This window comes from Orbicella franksi, chromosome 6, assembly GCF_964199315.1.
Source record: "Orbicella franksi chromosome 6, jaOrbFran1.1, whole genome shotgun sequence".
Classification (NCBI taxonomy): Eukaryota; Metazoa; Cnidaria; class Anthozoa; order Scleractinia; family Merulinidae; genus Orbicella; species Orbicella franksi.
The window spans coordinates 14281409-14305616 of NC_138150.1; the positions used below are offsets into that span (position 1 = coordinate 14281409).

Genomic DNA, 24208 nt, shown 5'->3' on the forward strand with positions numbered 1-24208 from the left:
GGTTATTCAACTTCACAACTCTTATTCGATTCAATTGTGTCAATTGATTTCGTTTTCCCTTAGGACTTCCTAAAAGTTCTTTTGTTCTTGTTTCCGGCATTATGTAGAGGTTTCATTGTTTGCTATGACCAGTTTCATCTTTAATAATCTTTAATAAGTATACTCCTGAAACAGTGGAACTATATTAGGAGTTGAAAATAACATAATAAAAGCGCGTAATAAATAATTACAATATGTATATATACAGTAAAAATTATAAGTTAGTAAAAGATAAGATAAAATAGATTAAGTATAATCTCGTCGAGATAAGTTAGGACGTCAGAATATACATTATACAAAAGATTTAATGGCTGCAAGAGCAATAGTCTTAAAATTATTTATATTAACATCTTCATAAATGGGTAAATTGTTCCATGCTACTATTGTCCTTGGATAAAAGGAAAACTTATAGACATCATTTGATACACGGATTTGTTGGAAAGGACGACTGTTCGGTAATCTGGTGGCCCTTGTTATTTCGTGGACTTCAGGAGGAAAGCTAATACCAACATGTCCTATTAAGATCTTGTAGAACATAGTAGTTTGAAAGAGGAGTGGACGATCTTCAAGGGAGTCCCAACCAAGATGTTCGATCATTGGAGTAACATGACTAAATCTTGAATAGTCATTTAATACAAATCTTGCTGCTCGGCGTTGAACCATCTCTGTTTGAGTGATGTTCTGTTTGGTGAAAGGGTTCCAAGCGCAACACGCATGTTCGAGTTTTGGGCGGACTAGCGTGCGATAGGCCGTATCTTTGACTTTAGTATCACAACCACTTAGAATACGACGCAGTAGCCCAAGAGTAGAATTTGCCTTTTTACAGATCTGATTGATATGCTCGTTCCAGGACAGATTGTCTGTCACGGTGACTCCAAGGTACTGGGCTGAGGAAACTCTAGAAATAGGCTGGCCAGCCAATGAATATTGGAACATAGTTGGAATTTTCTTACACGTTATACCAAGTTGATAACACTTCTTGAAGTTAAAGTTAAGTTGCCAAGTGTTTGACCAGAGCGACAATTGTTCAAGATCATCCTGCAGAGCCCAACAGTCCTGTACTTCACGGATTTCACTATAGAGGATGCAATCATCTGCAAAGAGGCGTAGACGTGACTTTACAGAAGAAGAGATGTCATTTACATATAGTAAAAATAATACAGGGCCCAAAATTGCGCCTTGCGGGACCCCGGAGAGCACTGGTTTGGAAGAAGACTGAATGCCATTTACTGAGACTGATTGGGTGCGGTTTGACAGAAAAGCTTTAATCCACATAAGCATGTTCCCACGAATACCATAGTAGTCGAGCTTCATTAGAAGTCTTTGGTGGGGGACAGAATCAAATGCTTTAGAGAAATCAAGCAGTATGACGTCGGTTTGAATGCAAGTGTTGATTGACTTGGCCCAATCGTGTATAGCTGATATCAGTTGAGTTTCACAAGAAAACGGCAGTCTGAAACCATGTTGCTCGTTGATCAAAATCTTGTTACTAGATAAGTGTTTAGCCATATGGCTAAGAACAATGTGTTCCATTACTTTTCAGCAGATAGAAGTCACCGAAATTGGGCGATAGTTGGATGGATCTGATTTGTTTTCTTTCTTAAAGACTTTAGTAATGAGGGCTTTGGACCAATCTGATGGGACGACATTAAGATCAAATGATTGTTGAAAGATGAAAGAGAGCCACGTAGAGGCTGTTTGTGAGATCTCTTTGAGTACTCTTGCAGGTAGTTTGTCTGGCCCACAAGCTTTGTGAGGATTCAGTTGGGCTAGCTGTTTTGCAACTCCATCAGGCGAGAGAAGCAAATCTGCAATCGAGGTGAATGGTGACAGGCCAATTTGAGGAAGAGGCTTCTGCTCATGGGTAAAAACTGAAAAGAAATGGGAGTTCAAAGTTTCTGCTTTGTCTTTGTCTGTAATACTCACCCCATCTTCGGTTTTAAGTGGGGGGATACCAAGGCTTTCAGATTTGCTATGTTTAACATACGACCAGAACTTTTTGGGGTTTTCGGTCAGGTTATCACCAATAACTTCGTTTAAATAGCGATTGTGAGATTCTTTGACCGGTTTTGCCACTCGATTTCGTTGATACTTGAAAGCTTTCCAATGTTGCTGGTTTTTAGAGCGAATAGCTTTTTTGTGGAGGCGATCCTTTTTGCGCATCTCTCTTTTAATATCAGTAGTAATCCATGGCAGCTTGTACTTTGGCATGGACAATTTTTGTGGAACATACTGGGAACACTGGTCACGTAGAACACTGGTCGCCTTTGCGAAGGAGAAACGCTGCAGTTGTGAAAATCTGAAACGTACGCATCAGAAAACTTTAAGATAGCCTTGAACTGCCGACAGGAGGTCAGTATCACCAACTTGTTAGTTTTTTTTTTCTTTCAGTTGACATTTTGCTGATCAGTTGGGCATTTAGTTCGCGTGTCAATGTGTTTAATTGTGAACGGTTTTATTCTTTATTGCGAAGTTTGACAAAGTGGAGGAGGGATAACGTACTTTAAACAGTCGGAGAAGCTGAATCAGAAAACACTCAACAAAGTGAATGCAACAATCTACAAATAATCATTTAATCCATCATAATTTCATTCTGCAAATAGCTTACATTATACGTTACATTCATCGATCCCAGCGTTCGATACACTGTATTTTTCCTCCAAAATAAGATACTTTTAAGACTCCAGCCCTCCGGTTAACAGGAAAAAAATTATGTTTACAATTATTTACGTCAAGAATAGTGTCTAGGTATTCTTGGCTGTTTGAAAAGCGAGAAGCCTGTAGCGAGTGCCATCATTTGATGTGGTAGGCATCAGGCTCCCTGTAATCTTACGGCACTTTAGATTTGAGTACGAGTACGAGATCGAGTAGAAGAACGACTTTTCAATTCTAGTTTTCAGGCTTCACATTATCACGTCACATACTCATTACACGCCATGAGCTAGCCTCTCTGCCTAAAACCAGCATGAACAGCGAGGACTCTGGAAACGTCACCGATTTGAAATCGAAAATCGCACTCGTACTCAATCTCGTACTCGTAGTCCAATCTAAAGCTCTACCAGTTCGGTGAAGGCAAACTTGAGCCCGTTTCTCGAACGCCCAGGAAACTTTCCGCGCCCGCGAAGCCATTTCTAGTTCATCTGTATCTAAAAACAGAGGGGTGTATGCGCCTGAAACTTCGGCTATGAAGGGAACCTCTGTTCATATTAAAAATATGTGAATAAAACAGCTCTGCAACCACAAGGTTTGAGATTTTGCTATGGCTTTCCAGGTGCGAAAACTTTTCGGGACCTTCGAGAAACACACTGGTTATCTTACACCACAATGTTCCAAAGGTTGTTACTTCTTAGCCCAACTTCCCAAGCGGCCGTTGAATTTTACTCGCTAAGTTTAATCCTTCATTACACTCGTGGCGCTAAAACAACCTAGCTCAGTCACCGTCCTTTGAGTAGTCATTTTGACCACATACAAAACTACCTTTAAATTGAAGAAATTCTTACCATCGTAGTCTTACTAAGATAGAAAAAACACCCAAAGAGATAATAATAAACCATAAAAGAACAAGGATGGTTAAGGATGAAGAAGATTAACACGGATTACAAACAACGAAATTGAAAAATTTAGGCTTAACCTTTCAAGCTGCGCAAACCGTGACGTAGCTCCTTTAATGGACGTTATGAGTAATATGATTTCTTGGACGTTCCATTAAAATGGTCATCTAATACAAAATATCGATGGCACTGTTAAAACCATTATGGCATAAAGCTTTTATACATAACCGTAGTAAATATTAAAAGGCAAAATCTGCCTGACATATTTAAAAGGATGTCTGTAGGAAGGATGGCAAAGTAACATGCTTTTCTAGACAACACATTTCTCACATAAGTACAAGACTACAAAGATTAAGACAAAACTATGTGTAGAGAACAATCTGGGATATTATCTCAGTTATCGAGAGGGTCTCAATTATATAAACTATGCCCAGGATTTCCGTGTTCCCTACAACTGCTTAATTTACTTAATTTAAACCCATTAAAATTCTCTCTTAAGCCTTCCAGAGAGCATTTCAGATCACCGCTCCTGTTCGCTAATAAATATACCTATTTTCCAATGCACTTGAGGTGATTATTAACAAGATGAGTACAAACCAAAGAAGAATGCAGATTGACGCTAGGTTGATCACTGACGTACTCTGACCATAATAATTATGTCAGATGCCACCGCCCTAATATTTGCAGTTTGGTACAGCTTAAGGTGTTCGAATCTACAAGTATCACCAACCTTCAAGGTTATTTAGCCGAACAATTTAACAGGAGCTACTTGTCAGAGAAAAACCGTCCTTTTATCCCATTAAAAACTTAAACTAAAGATAAGTTAATGTTGTGTTTTCTAAGTGGTACCTCTTGAGAGGGGTGGATATAAATTCGAGTCCGCACATAAAATTAGGATCTGGTATGTTCAAAGGGTTTATCGATGTTGACGTTTCTTAACGCTCTCACCTGTCACTTTTATGTAGGAGCCCCCCCCCCCCCTCCACCCACCCTCCTTCCCCCGAGGTATATTCAACTGCCCCTACTGTTAAGTAGGCGGTTTCGTGGTTCATTATCTGTGGCAGAATGGAGTTGTCACACTAAATGCTGTATTTCAATCAAATGTTATCTTGAAGCTCCAAGTAATTCTTGAATCTGAAATACAAAACACCAAACCTGTTACTTCTGAACTTGCCGCCCGGTATAACTAAACAAAATACAAAAGAACAGGCATTCAGTACGGATAACAGCAATATACTCCGTGTTTGCTACCTGTGATTTATACATGGATTTAACATCCTCCAAATCCATTCTCAACTCCTCAGCTTGTTCGGCTTTTTCGCCGTACATCTGGAGAACGGCGTTATGTCGCTGTTCCAACTCCTGGGGAAAGCAAAATCAGTAACGAGAATTGTTAGCTTACGTTTTCGTTACGTTTTTTGTGGACCAAAATACGACACCATGCGCGTCTTTCCACTTGTTATCTACATCCTTCCGCCTCCCCCTTGAAATGACAAAAAGCATGCCCCATTAGATTGAAAAAAAAAAAAAAAATACTGGTAGCGGTGACCGTGAAGTCTTCCCATTTCGAAACGGATATCCAGAGCCATTATTGGGGTGGGGGTTTGAGGAAGTGTGCAGACATAATGGAACATTCAATGTACTCTCTTCGAATGTTTGTTATCATGGCTAGTAGTAGTCTACACTTTCAAACATCGAATCGTGTTCAAGCCAAGAAAGCATCACCTTTTGTCACAGATTTGTCAGATCAAGTGTCCTTACCTCATATCATGTCTGAAAACATGAGTGAGTCTCGTTGGAAGACACGCTTTGAGCCTGTCATTTCATTTTTCGTTCCTGCGAGCGTTACGTGACGAACCTAAAGAAAGTTTTCGTCGGAGGCTACACAAGAGTGTATGTGTTTTTGTATCGGTAAGGCTACTGAAGCTTTAAAATAAGTTAGGCAAACCAACCTTGTGTCGTGTTTGAAGATCAGCCAGAACCCGACTGTCTTCCTCCAGACTCTCTAGCTTTGATGTGAGGACGGTTAGTTCTTCTGTAACAGCGTCGCGTGTTTTCTGAAGCGAAGCAATCTCTTCCTGTGATAAGAGAAATTCCTCATTATTAAAGCTATCGACTTGCTTTGAACAATCAAACAAACATGATGTGTTTTCAATCAATTAGAGGCGAAACCAAAACCAATCGTAGCTTCACTTGCGTGTGCATTCCCGCGCTTGGCACCAGTCGAATGTTTTTAACTGGAGCTTTGATTGGTTCATTGCCTTATTTGTATGTGTTTGTTACAATTGACCCTATGCGAATAGACCAATTTTGGTTTTACGCGAGGCATGAGAAATAAAAATATTAAAATTTATCTATACATACAGCAAATCAAATTGGTCCTCTCGTTGAAGCATTATGATCAACGGTCTACAGTATAAGTAATTTACATAGTACGATCAACCGCGTGAGACTGCGTAGCAGTTACTACCGAGAAACCTCTCGATACAACTAGACGTATCAAACGTTGTTGTAAATTCTAGTTTACATTAATGGTTTCATACCTGTAGCAGCAGAATTTCGCCATCCTTTTGTTTGACCTGAGCCTGCAGTCTTTCGATCATAGCGGTACCTGCTCCCATGATTCCCCGTGAGATGCCATCAATAACACTAGTCCCGCTACTCTGTCGACCAAGTATCCTGTGAGGGGAGGCCTCGGGCACTTCAACCTAGAAGAACCAAGACCAGTGAACAGTGGATGCAAATTGTGCTTTGACAACTGAGTTACGACAACATAAAATTGTCTTTCCACCCTCGTGCGGACAGAATAACAGGATTTTTAGCTAAATAAAATGTCCGCCAGGTTCTTGAGCAATGATTTACTCTACACTTTTCTATGGAATGGTAAAGGCGACAAGATAAAACGGAAGGTAATGATCAATGATTTCGGTGGTGGTGGCCTAAAAATGATTGATATTAGTTCCTTCAATAAATCTCTCAAAACCACATGGATTAAAAAATATTTAGATAACAACAATAAGGGAAAATGGAAAATCTTTTTTGATATAACCCTAAAAAAATATGGCTGTCAAAACTTTTTTTCCTACAACCTCAACGTTAGAGACACCTTATCGACAATAACAACTTCGGATGCCTTTTTAAAAGAACTATTAGGAATCTGGGCGGAAGTTAACTTTGAACCTGAAATAACATCGAAAGATCACTTTCTGGATCAACAACTTTGGCATAACTCCCTAATAAAGATAGCCAACAAAACAGTTTTTTTAAAAAATTGGTTCACCAAGGGAATAACTCGGGTGAAACATCTTTTAGGACCGGACAACAACTTTCTCTCGTTAAATGATTTCCGCTGTAAGTATGAAATAGACCCTCGCCCTCTCAGCTTCTACGGATTAATATCGGCTGTAAAGTCTCTTCGGACTGATTCTAATTTTCAAGATTTAGAGAACACCGACCACGAATATGAGCCACTTACAACAAGAATTTTGCAGGTCAAAAAAGCAACTACAATAATATATAAAAAACTGATTAGTAACAAGAGTTTAACCCCAGAGTCAAGTCAAAAGAAGTGGCTAGAGGATTGTGGCCTACCAATAAATGACAACATAAATTGGAATGCTGCCTATCTTTTAGCTAAAAAATGCACAAAGAGCACTAAGCTGATAGAGTTTCAATTTAAATTCTTACATAGACGTGTACCAACCAATAACTTTTTATTTAGAATAGGTCTACAGGGCGATGAAAAGTGCAGTTTTTGTCACACCTCCTCTGAGTCAATAATTCATCTTTTTTGGTCATGCCGTCAAACATCTCACTTTTGGATTAAACTTACTGAATGGCTGAAAAACTTAAATTTACTTCCTAGAGATTATGCTTTGACAAATATTACTGCTTTGGGTCTGAGGCCAGATATCTCTCAATTTGCGCTTCTTATAAATTACTGCTTTCTCTTAGCACGATATCACATATGGCTCGCTAAAACAAAAAATGATCATCCAAATCTTACGCTTTTCATATGCACACTAAAATTACAATATGAGATAGAAACAAAAAGTGGAGACACGAAGAAATGGAAACCTCTTACAGGATACATGAGGATTTAATTAATATTTTAGATTATATTTTCTGTAGGGTTATCTATCTCCTACCCATTAATCTATTTCTAATCTCCTGTCAGATGCATAACTCATTTTACTTTTAATGTACCACATGCCTTTGGTCTGTTTTTTTATGTTTCTGTACTACAACCTCAAGCTGTAATGATAACTAGCTATTTTTCTTCTCAGTTTTGTTTTTTTTCTTTGCCCCTTGTCGTCACTGTATTTCTTAATTGTGTAAGTCGTGTAACTGTATTTGTTAGTAATGTAAGTCGTTTAGTTATTATAATTTAAATAGTGTAAATAATTAGAGCAATATAATGTAAATAGAGTTAGTGTTGTAAGTAAGCATTGGTTTCCCTTGTGTTATTGCAAATAAATAAATTTAAAAAAAAAAATAATAATAATAATAATAATAATGATTAAAAGGTCATAATTTCCACGGAAAAAAAAAAAAGGTTCTTGAGCAAGGGGGAAACCTTCAGAAGACTAACGAGAACAGCAACCAAAACAGGTGAAACGGTTCATGTAAAGGTCTCCAAAAATTTTTTATGCTTTAAGCCTGATGACGGTAAGACAACTGGTTATTTGTGGACATGTAATATTTTCCTCAAACCTGTGAATATTCCTCTGTAGCAGAAGGTGAGGGAGGCGCTCCAGAAACACTTGATTGACGAATTAACATTCTCTCCTGAGAAAAAAAGGGAGATTTCGCTGAAATCTCTTACAGAAGTGAAAGTACAGTACGAAATAAAAGATGTTCCTGTTGAGCCAAAGAGGAAAAGATACAACAAGAAATGGCAAGGACATTTTTCTGTTTAATGTGTCAAACATCACTATTTTTGCCAGATAAAGAAATATTGAGGAAACTGATGAAGACAGGCTATTAGTGAGTCTCCAGGTAATGAAACAATCAAATGCACGAGGAATAATATGACAACCATTTTTTTGTGTGTGAAGAGGAATCATACAATACAACAAATGAAACTTGACCTTTTCGTCCATGGCATGTTGAAACTTTTTCTTCTCTGTTTCCATCTTGCCTCTCTCTACAGCTAGTTGTTGTTCTAGTAAGGCCTGAAGAACAAGCACTACCAGTGAGCATTATCATTGGTTGTAACTTTTAACAGTACATGCCCCGTGTAAGTGGTATAACAAGGGCTGCAGCCTGAATACTTTCACAAAAAAACTTCGTTAAAGTATATGAAAAGCAAAGGCACATATGATTTCTTATCTCATTTTTAATATCACAGCGCTCTGTAGTATAATACTCTAGTTAGAGTAAAGATTTGAACCCTATATCCGCTATTAGTCGCACACTTTCAAACGTCGTCAGTGCGCTCTGCCCTATTCCTCTTTGTCGAAGTCGGTTGCAGAATAAAGGACACGTTTCCGGCCAAGGCCGGATGTTTTCGACTGAAACACTGGCAAATGCTGTTCAAAGATTGTCACACCGAACATACACTGCCAGCACTCAATTTATATATTCGATGACAAGAAATCAAAATCATTGTAAAGAAACCAGTTTTTTTTTTTTAATCAGTCCAAGACTAGTACTAAGTCTTAAGGTAAATGCACTTCGAAACAAGCAAACCTTTTCCACATTGCTGTCCTCCATCATTTTTCTGTATTTGACCTCTAAAGTCTCGCTCCTAGCGGCTTCCCTGATACAAATTACAAGGGACTGGTTACAACTAATGCGATGAAATCCCAAAAGGGAAGTCGTATGAAACAATCGGGTTTCATGAACTAACCTGTCATGTAACGTCATGCATGTGTTACGAGGCTGCACAATGCAAAGACTTAGTAAAGTACGCACTAGTTATGTGGAGTTAGATTCGTTTGCATGCCGTAGCTAACTCTAAAGAAGGTTCAATCAAGACAATATTTTCTCTTGTGTAAGCGGGATAGCGTGTGATATAAATTACCTGCTTCTTGCTTCCTCTACAGCTTCTAGCCTTGCTCGTTCAACCTCTAGAGTAGCCTCCAGTCGTGACTTGTCCTGTCGGTATGTCGCCAACTGTGACTCCACGGCTGTCACGCGAGAGTTCAACTCTAGCGCATGCTCAGTGGCTACACGCTCTTTCTCCTGAGCTTCGACCAGTTGAATCTGTGCCTCATCTAACGAGAAAAAGCTTTCATCAGTGCATCGTTCTTCGGGATACGGTGAAGGGACGAAACTACAGTATGGAAAAATACATGTTCTACAGTCGAAGAATGATTCGTATAAACCGACAAACCGTCCGAATTGGTAACCACCGCGTTAAGGATGTAAATAACTGTCAAATTACATTTTGACTTCGAGGAAGTTGCTACATTAGGCTAACCTTACAGTACGCTTATGACCTGATACTTTGACGGGCATCCCGAATGCATTGTCATGTTATAATATTAGGTCTCCATGTACAAATGAAAAAAGAATGAATTACAGTTTCACGCTTTGATTTAATAGGTTAGTTGTATCAAAAGAATAGCCTCTCCAGGCGTTCATAAAGTTCGGGCGCGGCGTGAATAACGGCGTGCGAAAAACTGAGAGAGGGGATCTTCCCTATTTTTTCGCTCGCCATTTTTCTGTGCCCCAACCAACTGAACTTCTGGAAGAGGCTATCATAAGTAATGCAAATACTAAGCAACACAGTTGATAGCAACTAGACTGTTTCACTTACTAAGCCTCTCCGTTAGGTTCCTCTCTACTCTTTCCCAAGTCTGAGTGTGGTTTCCATAGCTACTCTGCAGGTTTTCAATCTGTCTTAACAAAGGTCTAGTAGCTGTGGATCAATCATCGCAGAAAAACGTCATAATCTCTAAATTCGCACGAATGCCTGCTTTAAGGAAACGTTATGTAATGATTCCACTTACCAAAAAACTACATCATCACAATCTATAATATTACTATAATATTGAGTCGGCTTGTTCAAAGCACGATAAATTAGTTTCAATCAACTGGGTCAAAAATACTATTAGGGTTATGTGGTGCAAGTCCTTCTCCCATGTCGCATATTACAGCGTATTGTAACTGCACATACCAAATGTAACACTCTCCGTGAGTTCCTGGTTCCGAGCTTCTGCTTCTTGCAATCTCTGTGAAAAGGAAAAAGTTTAGTTATTGTAAAAAAACTGTGTAGGCTTCTCCAACTTTAATTAGTGTTACGAGGGATTCAAATCCTAGTTAATAAAATTATAATCGTGCATTAGTGCATGTTGCCCCAATTGGTGGTGCTTTTCAATTCATCTTCTTTCAGTCAGTCTAACCTGCTGCAGATCACTGATTTCCTGTCGAAGGTTATCTTCTCTTCTGCTGGCCTGCTGTTCACCTCGACGCAAACCAGTCTGTAGGTCACTGATCTAGAACAACCAATAAAACAACTGTACAAAAAAAACAGCACTACAGTAACTGTCTTAACTGCAATTTAAAAGTAACACAGTCGAACCTCTACTAATGGCCACCTCTATACAACGGCCACTAAAACTCGGCCCAACTGACAAAATAACCTCTCGGCAACGGCCAGTTTATCAACGACTGGCGAACGGTGTATACAAACCCCATTTTACATTCAACAGTGAAACCCCGTTAATCTGGTCACCAATGGGGCACACAAATCTGGCCGTATTAACTGAACGGGGTGGCCGTGTTAACCCATTGACTCCTGTGCCGGACATAACTGGCTGTGACAAGCGTTGGCCTTTGTTCCACTTCTGACGTCATCACCTTTGGCCAAAATTGGCATTATCTATATTCAAGTTCTGGAGGAGGAAAAGATCTTTCCAATGATACCAGAGTGATCGGCTCAATTGAGTCTGAGATATACACGAAAATGCTCAGAAATTTGAGTGAAAAACTTGGAGCAAAATTTCCTGCGACTACACTTAGCTACTCCATGGTATAAATTGCCCGTCTCGATGATGCTTTCTCAGAAATTTTTGAACTGGAAAAAAGCCCAGAAGAAGGTTAATCACTGCCGCAAAAAGATAAGAAAAGGAAAAAACGGAAACACGAAAAAAAGTTTAAAAAACCGAAAAGCCCAAATTTTGATTTCTGCGCATGCCTGAGCTAAAATGTGGTAAAACGCGATGCTAGTGGAAAAAAAAGGCATGCTGTCGTGTTGCAAATGCCTTTTTGAGTAGATTGGAGCTAATTTGGCTCATATCCAGGCTGAAAATCTTCAGAATGTCCAAAAAATGCGTTTCTGGCAAAAAGCTCCAGGAGTCAATGGGTTAAAGCGCTTCTTTAAATAAGAAAATGACTGACAGCTACTGAGTGAGCTTTTGTTCGGGCCAGACCGTTATAACGAGGAGGCCGTAAGATGGCCGTAAAGCGGGTTTCCACTGTAAAAGGTCACCAAACGTGATCCGTACCGCGTAACGTTGGTCTCTGTTTCTGTTTAGTTTTTGTTGTATTGATACATTTTAATTTATATATGCTAAAATAGGCATTTTTTGACAAAAAATGTTGCACCCCTGAAAGTGGCCGTTGTGGAGGGGTCCCACTGTATGATGCAAAGCAGGGAATATTCCCACACAGGGAAAACGGACATATTATGGTGAAAGCGGAATATAAAGACAGCAATCTACTGTGGGGGTTATCACTGTGATTTACTGCCTAATTTGCTCTTAATGTTAGTAAGAACAACCAACAAAAGATTGAGAAATGACCTACCAATCAATCTTTATGCACATAAAGATCATGAATAATCCAGGGCTGGTATTAATAGTTAGTTAAAATTAATTGAAGTTACAATCGATAATGTTGTGTATAAGCCACGGAATATACCTGGAATTCCAGTGCTTCTATTTCGTTCTTAAATTGTCTTTCTTTCTTTTCCATTGCAATCCGCAGCCCTTCCTTGGCAGTCATCTCAGCGCTGAGAGCTGCTTCCTGAGAAAGACAGCCGGTTCCAATTTAAAATAACTTACAATGATTAAATTTATTTACAAATTAAATATTAAACCATTCCACTTTATTGGTTAGTGCAGATTCCACTTTAAATTTCAACTGATGCAAGATTACGCTCGATTTCCGCCGCTCTCTCGTGTCGGGTCTACGTCTTCGGGAGAGGAGCGCGGGCTCCTTTCCCGAACAGCGGCTGGTAATCAAGCCTAATGCAAGGTCTGGAAGTGAAAAATACGGGAACTGGGATAACCAAGGCAATTCAGAAATTCCTACGAAACAGGACCGTGACATATTAAACAGTTTCTTAGCTTCAGTCCTTGTAATGGCTGACCACACTCTCAATGGGTAAGACGCACTGAAATTTACATTTCTCTAATTTGACATAACTCCCTGTGTTCTGAAATGTTACATTCTTCAGTCTCATGATCAGGTTTCCTGATCCTGTTACAAAACACTAAAGCGAAGTCATGACTTACATATTGTTGGACAAATTTAGAAATGGGCTTACCTGTACGGCACTATCCTTTGACGCATTTTCTTTATGCAGGTCGGCCAGTTGTCTGCAGGACAAAAAATAATTTCTTTTGCAAGTTTCCATTTTTTTGAAGTGCATTTTTGGTAGTGATGTCAAAACAATGTGGAGTAGTGGTATATAGAATCCTGGCTCTTTGCCCAGCATGCCCAGAATACCAGTTTCCATATTAACATGACAGAGATGACTACTCTATTTTGTCCTGGATGAAATGCTGATCCAAATTAGGTGATATTTTGTCCGGGGTTTCCAAACATTTGTCACACCCTATTATATTCCTAGGTGGAGAGAGGCACTGCATGTGACTTGGAAAGTACAGGAAACCTCAAAAAGCTGTGGAAACATTTGCAGCCTATGGCTCGTGGTCGAAGAGCATTTCTGTGACTAGACAGAAACCTGCAAAATGTTCCCTGCCAGCTATTTCCCAAAAAATAAGGACTCTTGAGTACGTCCCTTTGGCAGCTGTGTATTAACTAGGATTGACTATAAAAGAGTTAACAATAAAATTAAGACACTTACTTATAAGCGTTGTCCAGGGCAGTCTGCATGCTTCTTATCTTCTCAGTTGAGTCATCTAATTCAGACTAAAATGAACACAGGGAATGTGAGAGACATAAAGGTGTAGGTGATTGCTGATAGGACAATAAAACTTAAGGTTGATCTTGAAATACCCAGCACGCTTACCTTCAGTTTACTAATTTGAGTTTCTTGTTTCTCGACATAAGCATTCAGTTGTTTGATAGCATCTGAAAGGCATAATAATTTATTGATCTGTTAATAAGAGGACAACCTCTGAATTTTCCTTGCAGGACTTTAATTTGATAATTTGAATAAATGGTTGGAACTGTTTTATGTCTTGAATCAATTTTGTAAGCAATCACATTTAGAAATTTTATAAAAAGTTAACAAGGAGATATATTTTTACAACTATGCACCTGCTTGCTTTCTTTCTGTCTCATCTTTCACTTGCAGGATTTCAGTGAGCTTTTCATTTTCAGATGTTGCATCCTCCAATAGCTTGCTATAAAAAAAAAACAAATAATAAGACAGTGAATTCTATAAGAACACAAAGCCATGCATCAATAATTACATAACTGTAACCATAAACAATATAGATAACTGTAAGCCACAATCACATAAAACCCAATTTTAACAATACTTGGGGAAGTCTTTTGACAAAGGTTCACAAGTAAGTCAAGACCAAACACTTAATTATTCATGAGCATCAATCAGACAAACACCTTTTAACCAATTGATGCCTGTCAGCCAAATCAGCCTTGACACAGCAAATGGTCCTTGTGTACCACTAATGAAGTCATCACCTTTCCACCAAAAAATGTGTTGAACTATCAGAATTGATATAAGCATGATGACACAAACTAAGCCAGAGATACCAGAACATATATCAACACTGTGACAATTTTTGTTTTAATAATAAAAATGGATATAAACCAAAAATTTCAACTCTGATTAGTGATGAAATAAAAAGTTATATTTACCTGTTTTTCTTTATCAGAGCATCATTCTCTTTCTCTTTATTTCTCAGTTTCTTCACAATGTTATTGCTTTGAAGCTGTTGCTTGGACAACTTTTCACCTGCATCAGAAAACATCCATCAACAGTTAATTATTACATCAACAACTTAATCATGCTTAGACATGAACGGGATAAAACTAAACAGTCTAACTTAATTTCTAAACATACGCAATTATGATTAGTTCCCTCATTTTAAGACATTATATACTGGATAAGTAGCCTACATGGATGCACATAGCTAAGAGTTGACTGCTAACTAGTTTTGCTGGCTGAAATTAAGATAATCACCTGCTAGTGTTTCATTAGAAGACTTGGAGTAACTTTTAAGATGGAGTCCGAAAAGCTGGCTGAACTTGTAAATGAGCCAGCTACATTCCCTGTTAAGCCGACTACCGGTACATGTAGAACATGGAGCTGCACAATATTCATGTGTTAACGTACCTTCCTCTAATAACTGAGCTATTTGATCATCTTTTTCCTTGAGCAATGTTGTAAACTCTTCAGATTGTCTATCATTCCTGGAAAAAAGTTTTGAAACGTAAGTATTACAACTTACAGTGCATTTGTACGAAATGGAATAATTTATAATGAAGCACTTGAAAATAAAGATTTTTTGCATAATTTCATATATTTGTCCACCTTTATCTGTGGCTCTAAAATGGGCTATAGTTATGTGACTTTGTTAGTTTCTCCTGTTTCAAATTTAAGGTTTAGATATAGTGCAAAGCCTTTCAAATACATCAAGTAAATTTGATTTGAATGGAGATGAACCTGTGAGTGAAACTTCTGTATTCATAAAATGTTTTGCACCAAGCCTCGTAATTTTTGAAATAGACTGAGGCAAAATTAAGATAAAAATCAGAAATGACCAATAAAGGAAATGCCCAAGAATAAAAGCAAATGCTATAACTAATGGTACAATTATGCTGTGTTTAGACTTGAACAGCTTACCAGAGTTTACTTACCTAGGTAAATATTTTCTGTGTGTAAATGCCACCTGATACTTTGGTAAATGTCGCAAAAGACAAAAGAAATTTAGCCAAGGTAAAAGTTGTAATTACCCTGTGATCAGGCATGGTTACAGTTAGCTGGTAACCAAGGTCAAGATGACAGATATATCTGCTTATGGCAGCGTAATATTTCACTTCCCACCGAGATCAGATTGTGCGATTGTCAACAAAGCATTTCTTTCCAGTTTTGACAATCATTGCAGATAACCATGCATACTCTGCGTACAATCAAGCAGCTGAATTTTTGCAGCAATATTATGGAATGAGGTCCTCGCCTATGCAAATGATGGCACCTCAATTTGCTCCTGTTCCACTACGGTTGGATCCTCATACAAGATTGATTTCATGACGTTGATAACACAGCGTGCGCAAGTGTTGTCAGATCAACTTCAGTTATTTGAGCCAGTACATGTATAAACACTGGATGAATGTACAAAGGTTAAGTAACTTGACCTTAGTAACTGTTTAACCTGGTAAAAACTCAAATGTAAACACAACATTAGTGGGTCACCATCCCACCCTGCATGTACATGCATTATATATTTTGTAATGTTCTACAGAATTACTAACTTTGAGCTGAGAGATTGTTCAGTTTCTTCTAAAAGCTTCCTCAACTGATCCCTCTCCTGAAAGGAAATCAAATGAAGTTACAGATCCATATTAATTAATAGAGAGCTTAAGCATAGATGTTTTTGAGCCACGGACATCAACCGGAAGTCGAAACTTCTCCTCTCTGACAGGTATTACTCTCTCATCATTGAAAATGTCAAGTTGTAATGCTAAAATGAGAGCTTTGTAACTAAGTGGTCGGGCATGAAAATGTGCTAAAAGCAAGAACATAAACTTCCAGTTGACGTCTGTGGCTCAGAAACGTCTGTGCTTAAGCTCTGTAATAATAAATGAAATAAACTACTAAATGCATGCTGTGCCTGTTGGTTATTGTTGGTTACCATTTACTGACTACTGAGAAGACAGAAATTTCTCGCCTTAAGAATTTACAGAAGAGTTCAACCACTGTGTATTAGAGGCTGACAACAGTTTCCAGCACTTTCCTAACACCTATAAATTTTCAAAATGGCTCTGAATGTGTCAATCCCTCTCAACAGAAAGTTTTTAAACTTTGTAAAAAGTTGCATCTCATCATGCTTATGACAATTCGATAATAAAAAATGGGGGTCACCAAGCTCGTTTTTGAGTTACAAGGGCTTAAAGATAAAATTGAGGGTGTTTTAACAGGTCTGAATACTGTTGCTATGGTAAGCTATTGTGCCACAAAATTGAGACCAACATGTTAAGCAATGATTGGACATTTGTGTGATACCATGATTTTGGCATCAACCGATATAGAGTGGTTATAATGACCCATCAAAATCTACATCTTGGAGAGTGCTGGAAACTGTTTTGAGCCACCTTAATTAGCGTGTTTGAATCAATTTTAATAGTGCTATGAAAACCTTAGTTTGTAAACTGTACATGCCAGTTCCTTGGAATTTCCATTCCCTAATATAAGCCAAGGAATTTCACTTCAAATTCTAATGCAGGGGAGGTGGGAGGGTCTAAAAGCTAATGAAAGGTCTCAAAGCAAAGTATGAAAGTAAACTAGAGCTGAATAAACTGGTAGGGGAGTTTCAAACCCAGAAAAATTTGTGGGAGGGGAATGGATAAATGTACTTTCTGGAACAACACCATGAAACCTTTGCTGCAGCTTGGTATTTCTTTTCTGTAGCTGTAACTCGAACAGTAAATTCTTGTCTGACTTCCTCTATTTCTTCATCTTCTGCTTTCAGTGCAGCTTCTGCTTGCTTTAGTTGACTAACAAAAGTAAGATATAAACAACATCAGCCACTCATTACTCAATTTTCCTTTCAAGACAACTTGCATTTGCTTTGGCCTCTAGGCTCCAAAATAATAATATTTTCTTTCTTTGTTATTTTCTCTAATCAACTTATAAATTAACAAATAAAGAAGCCTCGACTGTGCTCTGTTCTGTTGTAAAGCACTTAGGAAACAGTAGAGCACGAAAGAAGTGTAGGGGAAAACACAAGACGTAGTCGAGTGTTTTTCCCTACTTCTGGAGTGCTCTACTGCTTCCTAAGTGCTTTACAACAGAACAGAGCACAGTCGAGGCTTCTTTATTTGTTTTATAATAAAGAATCAGATAATTTTCCCACGCATTCGGTTGAATTTTCAAACCAAACTTTATTTTCCAAACAAGCAAAAGTGGCGTCAGCCATGCACTGTTCTCTGATAAAGCACGCTAAAATAAGCCAATCACAATCCTTGTTAGAATTGTTCAAATAATTTGATTGGCTAACGAAGCGACAGCTGTCAATCACAAACTGGACTTCAGCTAAGCTTTCAGTTTCGAGTAGTCTGAGCGACTTTCGAGAGAAGAACGATGCCTTCAAAGTTCGCTTTTAAGTTAATTTTTAAATACGGATCTAAATGCAGGTAAAGGTTTACAGTTCAGAGGAATCCGGCCGTATTGTGGCCCATGAAAACGAGCACTTTTCCAGTGGAAATTACGAAACGCGGAGCTCAAAGCTTGTGGATGAAAATGCGAAATGCCGAGTTGAATTTGAAAGGAGCTACAGTTATTTACGGCTGGTAGCCGCATGCAGCAAGATTGCCTGAACTAGCGTAAAAGTTAGAAAGACTTAATGGCTCTCACTGGTTCTACTCCGAGCACAGAAGAGAATATCAGAGCAAGTTTTTCACTGACCACTCGTCGGTTTACTTCGCTGAGATGACCGGAGAACAAGCATTGCCACACTGCATGTAAGTGTTGTTTGAGCAAATGAGCATTTTTAATTGTAAATTTACAAAAATAAAGCTTCTCATCATAAACAGAGACAGTTCAATTGCTGTTTTCTGTCGTTGTTTTACTTCTTAGTATAATTTCTGCCTTCGTAACAAATATGTCTCTATCGAAGCACTGTCTAGGTTGAGAATTTGTTTATTTTGCTACAGCTGTACATGTTCTGTTGGCGGGAATCTAGCAAAACTTGTTATTTTAGTACACTTTTAACACTGCTGTTGCTAACAATGGTCTCTGTGAGCCATATTTACTGCAGAAAAATAGCTCACTTTCACTGCGTTTGTCTGAGTCACAGGGGATGTTTAATTTAAGTCAAATTTGTCAAAATTCCGAAGCAAAAATTTGGAAGCCAATTTACCGTCATCAAACCGTGCTCTGTTCTCTGATAAAGCACGCTGTTTCAGCCAACCAGAGCACGCGTTATATGGAAACTTTATTATAATATGCATTTAATACTTCTCAATGTAATTTATGTTCCCCTGGACTGAGTCAATAAAGATTATCATAATAAATATCAATTGGTGAATAGCTTTTGAGAACAAGAAAAACAATCACCAAAAACTAGACAAGCAAGAGGACCCTAAAAAATCAACCCTTGCAATAGGCTTGATGAATTCTCATGCCTCTCTCTACTTCAGTCTCCCTTCTTCCCCAAGGAGTGCACATAGAGAAATAGCACACTCAGGTTATTATTCTTGAATAGTAGCTAGCAACTGAACCAACCGTGAACTGAACCTGAACCATTCGTAGCTAAAAAACATGACACAGAGATGGTTGCAAGCAATTATTGACTTTGCATGTATCTTAAACTTTTAAACAGTAAGTGACATACAAATTACCTTCTCAGGATAGCACTTGTCTCTTCCAGGTCTACATTTTCTTTACTAACTTCAACTAACTTACTCTCACGAACTTGAATGACATGTTTGAGATTTGCAACTTCCTGGAAAGTAACATAATGGAGAAGGAATTATGACTAACAATAACCTTCTAGAATCTAACCATGACTTCAGTCGAACTTTCTTCAACAAACAACACACATCTAATGTGTGTTGTGCATACACATCGTGTAGTAACGTGTTGAATAAATGTACAGTCATGTATGTACATGTACATAGTTCATGTACATAATCACATATGTGTATCATATACTTTGCAAATGTAGCTCACTCACATTTTTCAGTTCTTCTATCTGTCTCTTCAAGTCTTCCGAATGTTCTGTAGAAATTGAATTAGCCTGATTCTCCATTAAGTTATTCTCCTTTTCCTCTGTAGTTTCTGTTGGAATTATAGAAGTTCCTAGAATTTTTAAAATAAATTTATCTTATTAAATTCAAGAATTCTTGCTAAGGAAGAGTAACACCAACGCACATATCCATACAGCCAGCAAGTTAATAGCTCTAGAGAAATGACACCTTTCATAAAATGGTGCAAACATGTCTAGAATGAAACATAAAGCACATTACTTCATTATCATACACTCACTTCTCCCCTCCCCCCAAAACAGACACATAGTGAAGAAATAAGCAATTGACATATCAATGTGAAAGCAGCTTCAGCACATTTTCTGTATTTCTTCTGTTTTTGATAAAGTTTCCATGTAACAGTGAGTCCCGGGGACATAAATCACATAACTAGACATAATATTCCAATTTCACTTAGAACTATGTAAGACTTCATTGCAATTTGTGGCACCATATACCCATGGCATTGCTCTGCAGACACAATTGCGTAGCTATGTAGTTGCTCTACAGACTCAATGCTTCGGTTTGGCCACTGCTTGGTTTTAAATTTTCGCACTGATTAACAACTTAGTACATAACTACAAGAAAGATCACAGATCCTTGCAGAGCTATGACATGAGAATATAAATAGAATATACGCTTTGGGTCAAATCTCAGACAGTGATCTCTCACACTGGGGAATCGAGTATGTGCAGAGAAAACATGTGGAGTTCATCATCTGACTTAACTAACTTAAAACTCACCACTGTTTGTACTTGGTTGTCGAAATGATACTTGGTCAGTATTTCCAACAGTAGGTTCTGCAGAAGATATCTCTTCAATTTCCTGTTTTGGTATGTTATGTGCAGATTCTTTGTTTTCTGCAATTGATGCTGCTTCTACAAACATTTCTGCTACATTCTCTGACATGGTTTTATTGTCCTCAATATTTGAGACTGGAGATTCTGATTCATAAACTACATCAGCTAATGAGTCTTCACTCTGATTTAAATTATCATCAGCAGGCTGTGGAGGTGCTAAATCAGTTTTTTCTGTTTTGTCCAGTGAAACAGATTGTTCCTTTACATGGCGATTTGGCGTTGAGCTGGCTAGAGGTTTAATGTCAAAAACTTTAATCTGTTCAGAAGGTTCTTGTTGAATTTCATGTCCAGCTGTGTCAGTGATGACAGCATTGTCCACTGGCTCTACAACAGATGATTCATCATGATCTGAACTTACTGACTTGGTAACTGCATAGACAAATCCCTTCACAACAACTTGTGTGCTGAGATTGCTGGCTGGAGAAGCATCTAGTGTGTTCTGAGCTGTCTTGTGTGATTCTTCTGATTTCTCATTTTGTGTGGAACACACAGGATCTGTATTAGGACTTTGGGCTTCTAATTCCAATAACGCTTGTGGTTCTCTGTAACCAGCATTTGATCTTTCTTCCTTGAACAGTTCACTCTTTTTAACAGCTGAAACATCTTTCAAAGAGGCATTGCCATGACTCTTGCATACATCAGTCTCTGGTGAAAGAGGTTTTTCCTTTCCTTTGCGAGACTTACCAGAAGGAGAGAGTTTTAATCTTCCTGATTTTACATTGGTCTCACTTTCAGCAGGTGCAACAGTTACCTCTTGTGTGTTGTAGTCTACCTTTTCAGGACTAGCAGTCTCTAACGCATACAAATTAACAGAATCTGCTTCATTTTTATCTTGATTTAAAGATAGTTCTTTACTATCATTTGTTGTGCTCTGCTGTTGCAACAACAATGCATGTGATGATGCTACTAAATGCTCATCTGGTTTTGTAGTACCTGTCTGATTGATACCATGTTTTTTATCTTGTTGTTTCTGTAACCTCACTGATGAGATATTCTCTTGTCCATTTGAGGTAGTGGTACTGTCAGATTCATTTCTGTTATCACTTCCTCCAATTCTGTTCCCACTTACTCTAGACCCAAGTTTTCTTGCACTAGTTTTGCGACTTGATGTTTTGGATTCTGCATTTGTGAATGAATCACCAAGGAATGATGACCAAAATGAATTTCCTTCACTATCACTGTCTTTTTTATTGTTCACACCTAAAGAAGTTTTTCTGCTTGATTTTGAGGCTGAATTGGTAGATAATGAGGTGGAGGATTTTCTTGTGGTTAAAGTTTCCTCTGCAGAATCACCTGACACAGTTACTGTGGCAGATTTCTGTTGACTTGAAGCTGTAGAAAAATAGTGACAATTACTGATTATAGCAAGAAATACAAACATACTCAGATAATATCTCTGAGCTCCACTTGTAGGGTGCATCTTGTGACCTTGTATATGCTGCTCAGATACTACAACTGGGCTAAGAGCACAAATTTGAGAGCTGGGTAGTTTAGATACTATATTTATATTGTTTAGATACTAAACTATATTTCAGCACCTCTCCTTGACAGTCGCAAGTTTTATTCAATCAATTGTCAGTAAGGTTTTTGAAGTCAACAATAATGTTAACAGACTGGAAACAGAAGTTCACTTCAGAGGGTTCACAAGGTCACATCGGTACGTTGTGATCAGCAGATTTTTTAGAAATATTTTTATTTATAAATTTTAACATAAGTTTCTTTTTTTCAGAGTTTATTTAATCTCTCCGTGATAATAGTTGACTGCAAAGAAAAGGGAATCATTAGTTGGGTTTAACTCTGAGAAAATGTGCATGTTTGATTGAGTATTATTGAAGGATTGCAAGTTACATGTACAATAATTCAGTGAATGAAGTCAAAGCCACAATGATGGTTTGGATACCTGATATTAAATTCTTATGGTTGCATGGGTTATTTGCACTTCATTTCTCCATTTGGCACTAAGTTTTGTCAAATATGAAACACTCTAGACAGTGTTTTATCACAATTACAAACAGCTCAAATTTTATCAAAAATATACTTTGCTATATACACTGTATGCCACATTTTCAGCTCTCTTCTTGGTGTTTGAAAATGGGTCTGGAAAAATGTCTCTTGTGATATAATTGTTGCATAAAGCATTCCCAGACCTAGGTTACACAAGGAACCACTAAGAATTTGAGCACTACATTAAGAAGTTGTATGGGGAATGAAATCCTCCCTTGGTCACCAAAGTTGATCCTGGACCCAAGCCTTTTCCACAGCCATGCCCATTCTTAAGATCAGAGGCTGCTGCAGAAAGAAGGAATCTTGGAATTGACCGAAGAAAATGCTCTTTTCAGCATAATTATATTGTTTGTGTAATGTGTAGGGATTTTTGGAAATGAGACATTTACCAAGGTGTAACAATCTTAGAGCTTCAATCTAGACTCTACTGATTTCCATTTCTCATACAGTGATTTCCCAATCTCACATACTGATTCCCAAATTTATATCACATCCCAATCTCACATATCAATCACTGAAACTCGATAGATGATTTTAAACTCAACCCACTTTTGTCATGCTTGGCTTGTCATAACAAGGTATACACAAGGATTAAACGTGCATGTAAAATGTTCATATCTTGGAGTGTTTAGCATTCTGAATTGACAATATTTCCTTCCCATAACAACTTCTTACAAAGTGCTCAAATCCTCAATGGTTCTTCACGTAATCTAACACCGTGTCATCTGGAAAGTCACATTCAGACTAAGACAATGTGTGAGTAACCCTTTCATGAATAAATACGTACATAGGTAGTTATTTTTTTTGTTTGTTTTTCTCGTAAGCTTAGGACACCTGTGTTAAGAAAGTGAGCTGTTATAATACATAGAACTCATAAGCCAAATGGTAATAACTATCAGACAGGTATATGTCACTGTCCTCACTGTATTGAAAAACTACATGCATTAATTACTGTGCCTTTCCATAAAACATGAACTCTAAAGGTGCAGTAATCAGTTTTTCTTTCTAGTTTACTATTGTACCTATTGTACCTATTGTACCTTGACTGTACACCTGTATGTCACAAAAAAAAACATTTTTAATGATGATCAAGTAAATAAAATCCACCAAAAACTGATTCACAACACAGGTAAACTCAACTGTTAATTATTATTCCAAGCAAAACTTTCGATTGTGAATGTTGCATTAACTAAGCTTAATTCTAATATTCATATCTAAAATTTCTTTAGCTTGCACAGCACTCCTCAATCTTAACTCTCCTCGTGCTAGACTTGGATATATCACAGATTCAGGTATCAAACATGACATAAAAATGATAAACACAGGCAGAGAAAGATGCGCTTACCTGAAGAATTAGACGCAGTTCCACTAGGTTTTTCCTGGATATCCAAAACCTTGTCGATGGATTTTTGGAGATTTTGTGCTTGACTCAAAGCTGTTTTAGCGAAAGATGAGAAGCTCGACGGATCAAACCAACTCATAGCCGCAGTCTGTTGTCATTAGAGAGCCTACATTTTATCTAAGTTATGATCTTGAGCAATTTCCAAGGAAACTGAGAAGGAACTACGAAAAACGCTATCCACGTATAAATTTGGTGACCGCCATCTTGTTTACGACTGACATCAT

General features: G+C 37.9%; 1 protein-coding gene across 2 annotated transcripts; it reads right to left on the minus strand.

Annotated features, from left to right (window-relative positions):
- Positions 1–2598: 2598 nt before the first annotated feature.
- Positions 2599–24193, minus strand: LOC145488892 (TATA element modulatory factor-like). Of its 2 annotated transcripts, none has more exons than XM_081467719.1 (24): positions 23928–24193; positions 20462–21910; positions 19649–19752; positions 19314–19417; positions 17351–17468; positions 16227–16282; positions 15088–15164; positions 14610–14706; positions 14046–14131; positions 13795–13856; positions 13630–13694; positions 13087–13138; positions 12459–12563; positions 10940–11032; positions 10714–10768; positions 10354–10455; positions 9616–9808; positions 9282–9351; positions 8681–8764; positions 8304–8378; positions 6134–6298; positions 5543–5668; positions 4842–4952; positions 2599–4724 (listed from the first exon to the last, which is right to left on the minus strand). In XM_081467719.1, exons 1-24 carry the CDS (start codon positions 24061–24063, stop codon positions 4695–4697), a joined length of 3615 nt encoding a protein of 1204 aa, XP_081323845.1. In that variant the 5' UTR covers positions 24064–24193; the 3' UTR covers positions 2599–4694. The 2 variants fall into 2 exon arrangements, with proteins under 2 accessions (XP_081323845.1, XP_081323844.1); XM_081467718.1 differs by having other exon boundaries at positions 19649–19773.
- Between the last annotated feature and the right edge of the window lie 15 nt (positions 24194–24208).